General features: G+C 42.4%; 1 protein-coding gene across 1 annotated transcript in view; it reads left to right on the top strand.

Moving 5' to 3' along the window:
• The window catches only part of LOC124620491, a 274372-nt gene that overhangs the window by 52355 nt on the left and 207176 nt on the right, over window positions 1-14841 (top strand). The window contains exon 9 of the mRNA XM_047147076.1: window positions 4214-4354. Coding sequence (XP_047003032.1) covers window positions 4214-4354 — 141 coding nt within the window. The remainder of the gene's footprint in view (window positions 1-4213; window positions 4355-14841) is intronic.

Genomic DNA, 14841 nt, shown 5'->3' with positions numbered 1-14841 from the left:
CTTTGTAACAATACTGCCTTTACTACAGAGCAGGCCAGCTTCCATCCGTTTTAAACCAAGTACATTGCCAGACTTTCCAACACACTCTGTTACTGCTAGTCACCTGCTTACTCTGACTAAGCAAAGTTAACCTCTCTGGACAACATCTCTGGTCTCAAACACAGCATTACAAAGAATTAAGATTATGTCGATACTATAGACGATGAATACATTTATCAAATTCGCAACTTCATTCACATTTATGCCCAAAACTTTATGAAAATCGTCATGACAAATAGGACAGTTCCATTTCAACATTTAAAAAAAAAAAAAAAGAAGAAATGAGTGACTTTTGACAAATTTAAATTGCTTTACAGTATTGCTTTACGATAGAAAAGCTGGAAAGCAGCCAGTGTTATTTTAATAACAATGCCGACATGAATTAGCAACGAACACAAGGCATAGAAATCGGCACGGCGTTACAGAGGCAATAACGAACCTTTTACTATACGGCGTGACCTATTAGATGGTACGCGTGTGCATGCAGTGTGCAACACTTATTGCATCTCGACTTTATAATAGTTCTTCACTGTCGCCATCGTACATCAGTTGTTTTACAGAGTGGCACCAACCCTCGTCTGGAAATATTTTACGAAGGAAGTATTCTACTGTGGTACAACGCCCCATTTGCTTTAAAAGATGAAACAGGGGAGGAGCCACAAGAAATGTGTGTCATACGAGGAGGAAAGTTAAAACTTAGCAAGTTTACGATAAAAACAGAAAGTAGCTTATCTGCTGCTTCTATCTACATAATATGCCTTTATCTGTTTGCAGCTCTTGAAAACGGACAAACTAGCCTGAAAATTAGAATTCTGCAGTCTCATTTTTCGCCATTTAACACTGACTATTCGTGACGCCCAAATAGTCGCATGATCCTCGATTACAAAATAATTTTTGAGCAAATTCTCAAAATATTACAATCCAAAGGAGAATATTGGTGATCTTTTTATAGTATTCAGCAACTTTTACCTTTTCGAGAAAAAGAGCGAACGGTGGGCAGAGTAAGCTTCTTTTATTTGCCTAAATATTTTAATTCTGTGTGCCTTGACCTGAAGGTGTCAAACATCTTGAGAAAAGTAGGTTTTCAGCACCTCTCTGCAGCTGAAAAGTCAATTGAAAACCTGGAAAAGGAAAGAAGATAGAAAACAAGAAACCAGAAGAAAATCCGTGGAGGGAAAGAGTACTGTGAGTACAAATCTGAGGCGTTATGGAGAGGTAAAGTAAGGAAAAACGCGTTAGATTGAACACTAAATTGCTTTTGTGAAAATTATGTTTTTAAGGTTTACGTACATTTTTCCCGGAATATATGAAGGCTAGAAATATGAAAGTTTGTACGCTTATTTCTATGAACACAATAAACGTTGTGTCAAGAGAAAATTTCGGAATTCTGAGTGCAAACTGAGATATGGGGCACAGTGCCTGGAATTTTTCGTCGATTTTATATTATTCTTACGGAACTACAATTAAAAAATTATTAAAATTCCCGTATTCGATATGTTTTCAAAGAACCTCATGAGAGAAGCTTACTATATTGAAAGAGGTTACATAGACAAAGTATTGTCGAAATCTATTGAATAGTTTATGAGAAACTGATATGTATATTATTTATTGAAAGTAAAATTTTTAAATTCCATAAAAAGTTAAACATATATAACCCAAGGAACTCAACAATAAATGTGTTAATTTCATGTAAAGAATGGTACGAAAGTTCATTGCCGCGTCTTAAAAATTGTGGATTTGGTGCAATAGTTTGTGTTTTCACGAACGTCCCCCTTAAGATGCAGCATTGTCCTCATTTACACGCTTCCATAGCCAGTCTGCAGACCTGTGCTTAGTCAGACACTGATAATGGTCCGGAATACATTTTCACTCTATAGCGGATTGTGCGCTTCCTCGCAGATACAATTGTGTCCCGGACCGGGACTAGAAACATGCGACCGATTCCTTTCGCAGGCATCCCACACTCACGACACAGTAAAGTTGTGAGGATTGGTCGGTTGTCGTGCTTGGATAGGTTCAGTCGGTAGGCCACTTGATGTCAAAATGAAAAGGTCCTAGGTCCGAGTCCCTGTCCAGCACGCAGCTTGAATCTTCCAGGATGTTTCACTGGTTATGGTGAATGCTCACTTCGGTCTTCTGTTGTGTAAATTACGACATTGTGAGAATTGTGGGAGACTTTTGCTATGACAGTTCTTAAATCAATAGCATCCATTTGCACTTCTCAAATTTTTGGTGAGAATGCATTTCAGGAGGTTCATTTCTCTGTTTACAATGTCTTCTCCAAAGCGATGCACCGATATAAATACATTATTATTTTCATTATAGTATTAAGACGTTTCATAGATATCTAAGGTGAGCATCGCTGTAAGTTACGTTTGTGTGAAGTGGAAGAGTGGAGCAGAGTATCAATAGTGTTACCAGAACCAAACCCTGGACCTGCGCCTGCGTAAGGGACGAACTCATGTTCGTCATCGGTTTGTGAATCGTCGGAACGTTTTTTCGTTATTACTGAGTGAGAGGGCGCAGTGTTCTAACACTGGACTCGTATTTGGTAAGACAGTGGTTCAAATTCTTGTCCGCTCATCCAGATGTAGATTTACCACGATTTTGCTAAATGGCTAAAGGGGATGCCAGGCCGATACTCTTTCTCCATCCGAGCTTGTGTAGTGGTCTATTCTATGCAGGTCATTCTGCATTTCGCTACTATCTTCTGGCACTGCAGCTTTCCTATATTCTAAGCGTTGATTGTAGATGACTGTAATATGTAAAAAGTAAAAGCTAAGCAAGAAGACACTCAGTTCTAGTCATGAAATTCCGACGTGTCACAGGAGTGGTAGCTTGGGGAGAAGGGGGCTTGAAGTAACGTAAAGGGGTGTTAGAAATGTCCATAGACATCAATCGGGCCAAATGCCCCAGGCACATTCCAGCTGAGCGGGGGATCGTGTAAAACCTACGGAGGCAATCAGCGACATAGGAGTGGTAGCGCAGACGTCTTTCAATCACGGTATGTGCATTCTGTAGTAGTATCCAAAGACCGAGCCGCTATTTTACCCGGTCTTCATAAAGGTAGGCTACCATCCATCCTCTGTCCCATACTATCGCATGAGTCTTGGCTCCTGGAAAACACGTCCTCCCGGCGAATTAAAGCATACGAGTCGACCACGGATCGAGGGGCACGGACGGAACAGGTTACCATTTGCCGCCCCAGCGTCCAGACTTCACAAAAATCGACGCAGGTAAGGCGATGGGCGACATCGTCCACCGAGTGACAGGTGGAGAATAAAGAAGTGTCAATCAAACCAGTTGCATGTAAACGCTGGTTAGTGGCAAATTTTCCAGAGACGACGTGATACCATGTCGCTCGTGCTGATGTGGGGGGGGGGGGGGGGGGAGGGGGGGTAAGACTGGTGAAGGTTGCGCCATACTGCGGTCCATCCCGTTAATGGTTAAAATGGCTCTGAGCACTATGGGACTTAACATCTGAGGTCATCAGTCCCCTATAACTTAGAACTACGTAAACCTAACTAACCTAAGGACATCACACCCACCCATGCCCGAGGAAGGATTCGAACCTGCGACCGTAGAAGTCACGCGATTCGGGACTGAAGCGCCTAGAACCGTTTGGCCAACGCGGCCGGCCCGTTAATGGATACTGAAGTTTAACGTTGTTGCAATGTACGCCGCAATGTAATTGAATGTGGATATCTTTTGAGCAGCCGGCAGTTGTGGCCGAGCGGTTCTTGGGACTACAGTCTGCAACCGCGCGACCGCTACGGTAGCAGGTTCGAATCCTGCCTCCGGTATGGATGTGTGTGATATCCTTAAGTTAGGCTTAAGTAGATCTAAGTTCTAGGGGACTGATGACCTTAGAAGTTAAGTCCCATAGTGCTCAGAGCCATTTGAACGATTTTTGGGCCGGGGGACGCGCGCGTGGGAGGCCACTGCGTACATAGCTAAGGTCCACGAAGAAGACAGATACGAAGAAGACAGACAGATACACGATTATAGGTGCAACGTGTCCTATCGAAAGATACGAACTAGCTTACCTCCGAGTCGAGCGTCACACCGCACAGGCTTCCGCTAGCTATCTCGGCAAAGGAAGTAGGTGTCGTCACGACATTTGGCTGTAGCTGCTCATGGATCTGACTGATCGGTTCGCTGTTTGTGTCGAAAGGACCCTGGCTGGCGAGGACAGTCTGCTGGTGGCGGTGAACCTGGGGACGGAGAACCAGTCGGTCGACCTCAAGGCCATGCTGCCGCTCGCCCATCACTTCACCGTCCTCACCAGTTCCATCAGCAGCCCTCTGACCGAAGGGTGAGTACTCGCCCTCACAATATATACACTGTACATTCCACCGAACACAACCAGCCACGCAACTGCCTTTCATTTGTCAGTGTGATCGTGGAACTGCTTTACCCAACTGGCGGAGATGTTCCTACTTACATGCTCTAATACTGCCTTTTTATGTGCCAAGTCATTACTTGTACCCGTAAAGAATTAGCTATTATTTTTAAGGCTCTCTTGTTCGGGAGTGGACCTTAATGTTCACGATTAATTTCAGCTTTTTTCACAGTCTTTTGCATGAACTTAAGCAAAATAACAAAAATGGTGTTATTCATCCTCGCCAGTTTACAGTTCTGTGAGTAGACCGTTTGTTGCCGCTTCCTGAGAAAAATTGCTTCTTTCTTTATGCTTTTCTGTACGCATACTTGTGCTGTATGTATCGACTTTTCCTGTTTCGGCCACACATAGATGTTCATTGTCATCAGGACAGTTAGCGACACCGAAAATCACGGACCCAGCACTAATCGCTGCAGTTTTCGAAACGTTTCACACCCTGATCCGTATCTAAACGCGCTGCTGTTGACTTACCCTTTCCAGATAGAAAGTCATATACAGGGAGAAAGAAAACTCCACCGACGAACTTTCGGAGATGGTAGTATGGACCAAGAAAAAAAGAAAAGTGCAGTGAACATGGGCTCTTGAATGCGTACTTCAAGAGCTATGAACAATTGTTCGTCTTTGATACTGTAAAACACACCTCTTCTACTGAATCTTTGTTTTCGGTATTTTGGGAGGAGGTAGTACGGACCAATACAGGAGAAAAATGTCCGGTAAACACGGGTTCTAAAATGAATACTTTAAGAGCTGTGAGCACTTGTCCAGTAGAATAAGTGTGTTTCACGAGAAGGAAAGTAAAGCAAGTGTTCATAGTTCTTAAGATATTCGTTTTTGTGTCCAGATTTGTTAGACTTTTTTTCTCGTTCGCGTCCATATACTACCTCTGAAAGTTCGGTAGTTGTAGAGTTCTGTATCACCCTACATGTTTAATGTTTAGTTGAAATGATTCCTGATGTTCCGAAACTATGGTTCATTTCACCACATTCCTAACGCCACTACATAAAATAGTGCTAGTGATACCAAACTACATCCATCATATGATAAAAAGTATCCGGACACCCCCAAAAACATACCTATTTCATATTAGGTGCATTGTGCTGCCACCTTCCGCCAGGTACTTCATATCAGTGACCTCACTAGTCATTAGATATAGTGAGAGAGCAGAATGGGGCGCTCCGCGGAACTCACGGACTTCTAATATCGTCAGGTGATTGAGTGTCGCTTTTGTCACACGTCTCTACACAAGTTTTTCACACTCATAAACATCTCTAGGTCCAATTTTTCCGATGTGATAGTGAAGTGGTAACGTGAAGGAACACGTACAGCACAAAGCGTACAGGCCGACCGCGTCTGTTGACTGACAGAGACCGCCGACAGTTGAAAAGGGTCGTAATGTGTAATAGGTAGACATCTACCCAGACCATCAGACAGGAATTCCAAACTGCATCAGGATCCACTGCAAGTACTATGACAGTTAGGCGGGAGGTGTGAAAACTTGGATTTCATGGTCGAGTGGCTGCTCATACGCCACACACCACTCCGGTAAGTGCCAAACGACGCCTCGCTTGCTGTAAGGAGCGTAAACATTGGGCGATTGAACAGTGGAAAAACGTTGTGTGGAGTGACGAATCACGGTACACAATGTGGCGATCCGATGGCAGTATGTGGGTATAGCGAATGCCCGGTGAACGTCATCTGCCAACGTGTGTAGTGCCATCAGTAAAATTTGGAGGCGACGGTGTTAAGGTGTGGTCGTGTTTGTACGTGGAGGGAGCTGAACCCCTTGTTGTTTTGCGTGGCATTATCACAGCACAGGCCTACAAGGATGTTGTAAGCACCTTCTTGCTTCCCACTGTAGAAGAGCAATTCGACGATGGCGACTGCATCTTTCAACACAATCGAACACCTGTTTATAACGCACGGTCTTTGCCGGAGTGGTTACACGACGATAACATCCCTGTATTGGACTGCTCTGCACGGAATCCTGACCCGAATCCTATAGAACACCTTTGGGATGTTTTGGAGTGCCGACTTCGTGCCAGGCCTCACCGATCGATATCGATTCCTCTCCTCAGTGCAGCACTCCGTAAAGAATGGGCTTCCATTCTCCAAGAAACTTTCCATCACGTGCTTGAACGTATGCCTCCGAGAGTGGAAGCTGTCATCAAAGCTAAGGGTGAGCCAACTCCATATTATTCCAGCATTACCGATGAAGGGCGCCACGAATTTGTAAGCCATTACCAGCCAGGTGTCCGGATACTTTCGATCACATAGTGTATGTAACAGCTACAGTTGAAATTGTGTCAGGCATTCCAGAGTTGTACTGGAAAGTAAAATGACATACACTACTGGACGTTAAAATCGCTACACCACGAAGATGACCTGCAACAGACGCGAAATTTAAACGACAGGTAAAAGATCCTGTGATATGCAAATGATTAGCTTTTCAGAGCATTCACACAATGGCGACACAGTGGCGACACCTACAACATGCTGACATTGCTGCTCGCGTTGGTCGAGATTGTTAGCAGAATATGGATTCGGTGGGTTCAGTAGCGTAATACGGATCGCCGTACTGGATCCCAACGGCCTCGTGCCACTAGTAGTCGAAATGATAGGCATCTCATCCGCATGGCTATAACGGATCGTGCAGCCACGTCTCGATCCCTGAGTCAACAGATGGGGACGTTTGCAAGACAACAACCATCTGCTCGAACAGTTCGACGACGTTTGCAGCGGCATGGACTATCAGCTCGGAGACCATGGCTGCGGTTACCCTTGACGCTGCATCACAGACAGGAGCGCCTGCGATGGTGTACTCAATGACGAACCTGGGTACACGAACGTCAAAACGTCATTTTTATCGGATGAATGCAGGTTCTGTTTACAGCATCATGATGGTCGCATCCGTGTTTGGCGACATCACGGTGAATGCACATGGAAGCGTGTATTCGTCATAGCCACACTGGCATATCACCCGGCGCGATGGTATGCGGTGCCATTGGTTACACGTCTCGGTCACCTCTTGTTCGCATTGACGGCACTGTGAACAGTGGACGTTACATTTCAGATGTGTTACGACCCGTGGCTCTACCCTTTATCCGATCCCTGAGAAACCCTACATTTCAGCAGGATAATGCACGACCGCATGTTGCAGGTCCTGCATCGGCCGTTCTGGATACATAAAATGTTCGACTGCTGCCCTGGCCAGCACATTCTCCACATCTCCCATCAATTGAAAACGTCTGGTCAATGGTGGCCGACCAACTGGCTCGTCACAATACGCCAGTCACTACTCTTGATGAACTGTGGTATCGTGTTGACGCTGCATGGGCAGCTGTACCTGTACACGCCATCCAAGCTCTGTTTGACGCAATGCCCAGGCGTATCAAGGCCGTTATTACGGCCAGAGGTGGTTGTTCTGGGTACTGATTTCTCAGAATCTATGCACCCAAATTGCGGAAAAATGTAATCAGATGTGAGTTCTAGTATAGTATATTTATCCAATGAATACCCGTTTATCATCTGCATTTCTTCTTGGTGTAGTAATTTTAATGGCCAGTAGTGTAGAAGTATACAGCTTGTTTCATTACCTCTATTGCAGGGTTTTACAATTTGTAGCGGGTACATAGTAGATAATGATTTGGTAAGCAACCCATGGCCTTCAATGTACCGTTTGGATGTAAAATAAGTTTGAAGGTCGAATTACATTCATGTGCCCAGCTTCACAGTACGCACACAACAAAGGCTCTGAGCTCCGACCTGTGTGCTCTACAGGCGCCCATGGCTTGGACAATGTATCGGGTGCTCGTCATCGGGTTCTCTTCTACGTGACGTAAGACGTTCTCATCAAAGTGTAGAGTCCATGGAACACCAGTCAACCCTCCTGGTAGCGAACGACCAGTTTCTTGCAGCCGTTGATGTAGTCTGATGAAAGGCTTCTATGATGACGTACTTAAAACACGCACAGAGCCCTATTTTCAGAGTGTGTGTGCACGGTGAAGCGACAGATTAGGACGTGGCCCAAGTTTCAAACTTATATTATATTCAAACGGCGCGTTTCCGGACATTTGTTTTTTTATCACATCTTTGTCGGCTACGTCCCCTATACAGCCCTTACAACAGAGTGTAATAGGAAATGTGAAAAACCCTATGTATACAGAGCGTGTCCCAATTGATAGCGAAAAAATGACAGATGAATAGAAGAAGAAACGTTCTAGTAAACATGGCCCACAAACCACTCATCTGCGAGATAGCTGCGAATGGGCTGTTAAGAACCTTTAGTAGGGAATATTTTACTACTCAGTACTAATGTGTATCAATAAAGGGCGGAGACTTTCCCCACGGCTTACAGTAAAAAGAAATACAGTGCTGGTTCAGCATGCTACATGTTACAGTACACTGCAAACTCGCACCTGTTAAAGGATATGTGCCAGTTTATCCTCGCATTTGAATGCAATAGTGCATTCGTGTCTGCAGCGAGTTACGAATCCCTTCAAACACTTGCGAATCCTCACGTAAATCATGAAAGGAAGCTTCATTTCTTCAACCTGATAAACGCAAGTGCTGTTCACCCCAGGAGGAATAGTTCTGAGGAGAGAGGTTAGTTGACGTTAGAGGCCCAGGTACAGACCATGCGTGACTAGTCCACGGTGGAACATATTGATGCAACAGATATCGTCTTACATTAGCAGCAAAACGCGCCAGTGCCGCTTCATGCCTGTAACCAGTTCCCCAAACGTGATCCATGAGTGAAATATCAGCTAAATTAGATGGATAATATATCGTAAGGTTTAAATTCAAGTAAATTTCTACTAACTAGGAGATTATTCCGTACTGAGATGACTGGCAACTGTTGATCACGCGCAAGTGGATGGCTCCAGCCCTATGTTAACTTGAATGTTTTTGCTGCTATATTGCTGACTTCTAAAAATAATACGCCATCAAGGCCGACACCAGGTATAGCATAAGGCAAAATTTCTGTGTTTTGCTTCTAAATTTTAATTTATAAATTATGTACAGCAGTTTGTAGACTGACCAATAATTATTGGTTCTACGTGTGTAAAAAAATCTTGGTTAAGGAAAATCCCACTGCATTGTAATATGTCGCTGTTAAGCCATCATAAAAGCTGCCTTTCTGTTTTTGATTGTTTTAAAAGCTTCTTCTAATTGTGCTAGTATCGGTAAATCTATCCGTTTCCACCTTCATACATCTCTGCTTTTTCCGTTAAGGTATTGTGATACCATATTTGTAATGTTCTTCCCATTGTTTTTCGTTGATTGTGTTAATGTTTAATGTGTTCTTTTTTCTGTTAAACGTTTGATTGCTTTATAGGCAATAGTCCATGAATGTAATTTTGTAAGTTACTTATGCAATCCTTAACGCAACTGCCTGGCACGGATTTTTTTTCTCCCTCCAGCAGCCAGCTGGCAGCAGGGCTGGCGGGGAGTATATTTCCCCTCTGGTGTGAGGCCTTTGTTTGTGAAGAAATCTTGTCCGGGAAGGACTTGTATGTTAAGCGCCGCAATGCAGTGCATTGACTGAAAGTGTTTCACGTGAAACGACAAAATAGAAGTATTCTAGTCGCCAAAGAATATTGATGTATGGTTCATAAATGCATACAGAATCAGCAAGTGCTGTACGGAGATTATGTCAAGAGGAATTGCTTAATGTTCAGGTTTCTAATTGGAGTACGATTCATCGATTGATAAATTTCGTGAACAGGTACGTAAGGTTCTCACAGATGAACGTCTGGATAACATTGGGCATGCTCTGAAAAGGTCTCCTAGACAATCTGATCGAAGGCTTTCTCAGCAAATATGAACTGGCTGTGGCTCTGTCTGAACGGCTACAAAGTTACTGGTTACGACCAACTGCAGTGTAGCAACTTAAACTTTGTAACCATGCTAAAAGATTGCGATTTTATGAATGGATTTTGAATAGGGTGCATGACGGAGAAATTGACCTTCACCTGCGTTAAGACAAATTATGCTTCCACCCAAGTGGATACGTTAATTCACAAAGAAACCGTTACTGACGTTCTGGAAGGTCTAATGTAATACACGAGGCCAACCTGCATAATCAAAAAATAGGAGTCGGTGTGCCATTAGCAGTGAGATAATAATAGCTCGTATTTTTTACGGAAAACGTTTTATGGCCTTTTTAAGCCAGTTAACTAAGGGAGAACGTGCTTTCGTGATCTCAGCAGGACTCTGTGATGGCAAATATAGCCAACTTCTCATTACAGGAAATTGATGACACGTTTCAAGATAGAGTTATCAGCATCAACTTATGGCCTCCTCGTTACCCCAATTTAATCCCCTGCTATTTTTCTCTCTGGGCGAGCATTAAAAGACAAAGTCTAGAACTGAAATCCATACAGTTTAAATGACATAAAGCTATGGATCGTGAAGAAATTGATGCCATTTCTCAGATGGAATATTATGAGCAGTTTCGTATGTAGGTGTCAGAAATGATTGAACAACTAAAGAACGAAGTTTCATCATGCCCTTATTTGATGCGCGTGAGCAATTTATTGTTGTTTTCAAGTGTTTATTTCATGTACGTTAGAAATAACTTACGCGACAAACCGTACTATACTTAATGCTGATCTCCTTCCGACCGCGCCGCGGGAACAACAGCCGGCCTCGCCGGCTGACCGCACGCCGTAAAAGCGGTGGCCTTAACGACTGTAACGACCGATCACCCTGTTCATCTGTTCCAGCTTGCTTTGTGTGCTTTTTAAATTATCAGTTCATAATTGCTCACTTTCATTTGTATGCTGTTTTTAATCCTGGCGTTCTTCTTTGTACGTATTTTAGATATGCTTCCTTTTTTCCTCTTATAAATTTTTCTAATTTTTCGTTCGATGTAATTAACCTTATTATAATTCAGTTTACACATAAATGACATGATTAAATAATGCAATGAAGGAGCAAAAAACATCAAAAGAATAAAAAAAATAAGGACGATTATATAAAGATATTAATGTGTGCATACGACTAGAATATAATTGCCATTTAAGAAGAAGAGTTGCAAATAAAGGTTTTAAATTGAACCAAATTGGCTAAAACTGTAATTACATAATTTCTACAGAAAAGGCAAAAGTAATAGCATTCCGAGGAAGACAACAGGTGTGCTAAAAATAGTAACAAAAAAGAAAACCATCGATCAAGGAGATCTGTTTAACTAAGTGAACTGCGAAATTTCCTTTGACCATCATTATGACACAAAGACGTCTTTCCGGGCGGGAAGGCGTGCCGAACCCCGGCACAAATCCGCCCAGCGGATTAGTGTCGAGGTCCGGTGTGTCGACCAGTCTGTGGATGGTTTTTTAGGCGGTTTTCCGTCTGCCTCGGCGTATGCGGGCTGGTTCCCCTTATTCCGCCTCAGTTACGCTATGTCGGCAATTGCTGCGCAAACAGTTTCTCCACCTACGCGTACACTATGATTACCACGCAAACACGGGAGTTACACTCATCTGGTGTGAGACGTTCCCTGGAGGGATCCACTGGAGGCCTAACCACACAATAAACCTGGGTTCGGTGTGGGGCAGCGGTGGGGTGAGTGGACTGCTGTAGCCTGTTGTGGGGGTGTGAACCACTGCGGGCTACGGCGGGGATGATCGTTTCTAAGTCTCCAGTTCCATACAATACTATACAAAAAAGAAAAGAGCAAAATTTGAGGAAGTCTGTGGAAAAATTAAAATAAAATTAAACAAAAAGACAACTAAAGAAATGCAATAAAATTATGTAAAACACTGCCTGTCCGAGTTCTACTTTACAGACCGGAGACTTAGATAGCAAAAAAGGAAGATGTAAATCGAATAGTGATTTCAGAAATGAAATTCTTCAGATCAGTTAAAGGATGAAGACTAGATTATAAAAAAGAAACGCAGATGTCAGAAATAAGCTTAAACATTTGAAATAACAGAAAAAATGGACTCATATAAGCAGAACTGGAAGAAATATGTAGTCAGAATGGATCAAGTAAGATATGCCAAAAATGTTTTGTGTTGTAAACCCAAAGGGCAAGGGATATAGGTCGGCCCAGGAAGCGGTTGAAATACGACTCTGAAGACGGAACAGATTCGTCGAATCCACGAATCTGGATGTTGTTGCTGATAATGTATGTAAAAAAATTCGGCCCACACCTGCTGAATGGGGAAGACGTTTCAAGGCAGCGACTAAACTTTCGGCAATAGAGAAACAAATAATTTCGCTTACTCCCTATAAAGATATGATCGTAAGCAAGGCGTGTGACGTCACGGAGGATGCCAGCTCCTAATCCTTTTGCTGCTGTGTGCGTATATGCATGTCATGCTCCGCCGTTCTGCAGGTCTTGTGGACATATAAACGTGTGCCGCTTGGGTTTTCCTGCAGTCGAGGCCCACGAGAAAGGCCATGGTGCGTACGTCGCAACACGTGACACTGCAGGTCTCACGAGTGCCAGCAGCCGTCTGCGGCAGTGAACGAGTAAATATTTCAGACGAGTTTAATAATTCTAGACTGCGCGTTTAAATGCACAGGTCAGAGGTAAGACGTCTAATAGGTACCTTTTCAATTACATACTGATTTCCTGTGGGCCTGCTCGGAGCCGAGCGTTCGAGAAGTGTGGCGAACAAGCCGTCCAGTGTGACGCCGTAAGTTCGTTGCAGGGCCCATATATCAGTTGGCTCCGCCAAAGGTGCTATTGACGTCTACATGGGCCCTGAGCTGCCGACCTCTTGCTACTGTGGATGAGTTGCTTCCGTATCTCGGCGAATAAGGAAGTTTCGAATGTTTATCATACAATATATGTGCCTCTTTGAGTGCTATCATGGGCAAAAAATCTTGTTTCGATATCTTGAAACCTTCATGATGTCTGACGATTGTTATGAGCACATAATTCCCGATGCGCAGGGGATGAAATGGGCGTGTTGCACGCTACTGTCTATGGAATATAAAAATCGATAACTCAAGAACGAAATGAGATATCGTTCTGCTCTCAATTTTAAATAAAATCGATGTATTATCTACTTTTCAGACACTGCATTAAACGAGCTAAAATGGACGCTACGCCAAATTTACGGAATGCGTTTTTATCTCTGCAAAATCTTTTAAATTTCGTGCAATATATTACTTAATTTGATGCAGTGAATAGCTATGACAAATAACTGAAGGAAATTCAGTCCTTTATCGAGCTAAGCAATCAGACCGTAAATGTGCAAAAATCAAAATTTTTTCAGTTAATAATTTTCTTAAAATCGGATGAGAAAATAAATCCTAGCAACCGGAAAGTCTCCATGGACACACTACATGTGACTTGTCTCTCAGATATAAAAAATGGTTACTCGAGAACGAAATAAGATACTCTTCCGCACCCAATTTTAGATAAAATTTCGATATGTTACACATGTTTAATTTAGTGTGACGCACAAGCTAAAATCAACCACACAAGAAGTTTACACAGTGCGTTTTTACCTCTGGAAACTCTTTAAAATTTCGAGCAGAGTGTTGGTTAATCTGATACAGTGCAGTAAATTTGATGAATAACAAAAAGAAATTCAGTCCTGTATCGAGAAAAAATATAAGATTGTAAGATGCGCAAAATTCAAATTTTTTAAGTTAATTTGTTTGCTGTTGTTTCAAAGAAAATGCTTTTATGCGTGCTGCACATCGAAATTTTTGTTATTACTTATGCACTCAGACACGTTTCCCCTTTTTTACAAGGCATCTTCAGTGGGTATCCTGAAATATTACATAATTTGTCCATTTTTACACATAGCTTATGGTTTCACATCTAGGGTATAGATTTGAAAACAATTCCTTAACTTTTTTATGAAATGGAAAGGCCCTTACAGGTAACTTCTAACTCATTGCATCTAAGCAAACTGCTTTTCCTCATCTGCCAACCGGGTTGATATCTTATAGTTCACTTTCAGTTCACTGTTTACTTTACACATCACTATAACTGCCATCTTTTTAATACAGAGTTTCATTTGTTTTTCTATGTGCTACCAACATTCTCAGTTTTCTGCATTCAACTGTTTCGTGAATGAATGTGTGTGTGTGTGTGTGTGTGTGTGTGTGTATGTATGTATGTGTTAGAGAGGGAGAGAGATTTTTTTATATAAAATAAAAATTATTTATTTTATTTTGATTACTATTTTTTATTCATTTATTTATTCTTAAAAATAATAATTATTATTACTATTATATTTTCCTGTATATACTTATGAGAGGAATCAGATGTGTAATCATTTCCAGGGATTTCTGTCTGTTATATGATAAATCAGTGTAAACAATGAGTTGTTAGGCAAATTTACTTGGTCATTTGGTGGTTGTTTCTTTTCGGCCTTTGTTTTGTATATATGTTAAGTTTCCTGTAATGTTAGGAGATGTCTTTCATTATTTAGTCT

The sequence above is a fragment of the Schistocerca americana genome, chromosome 1 (genome assembly GCF_021461395.2).
Source record: "Schistocerca americana isolate TAMUIC-IGC-003095 chromosome 1, iqSchAmer2.1, whole genome shotgun sequence".
Taxonomy (NCBI): Eukaryota; Metazoa; Arthropoda; class Insecta; order Orthoptera; family Acrididae; genus Schistocerca; species Schistocerca americana.
The sequence above is the reverse complement of the archived record's forward strand: the minus strand, read 5'-3'. Positions and strand labels throughout refer to the sequence as shown.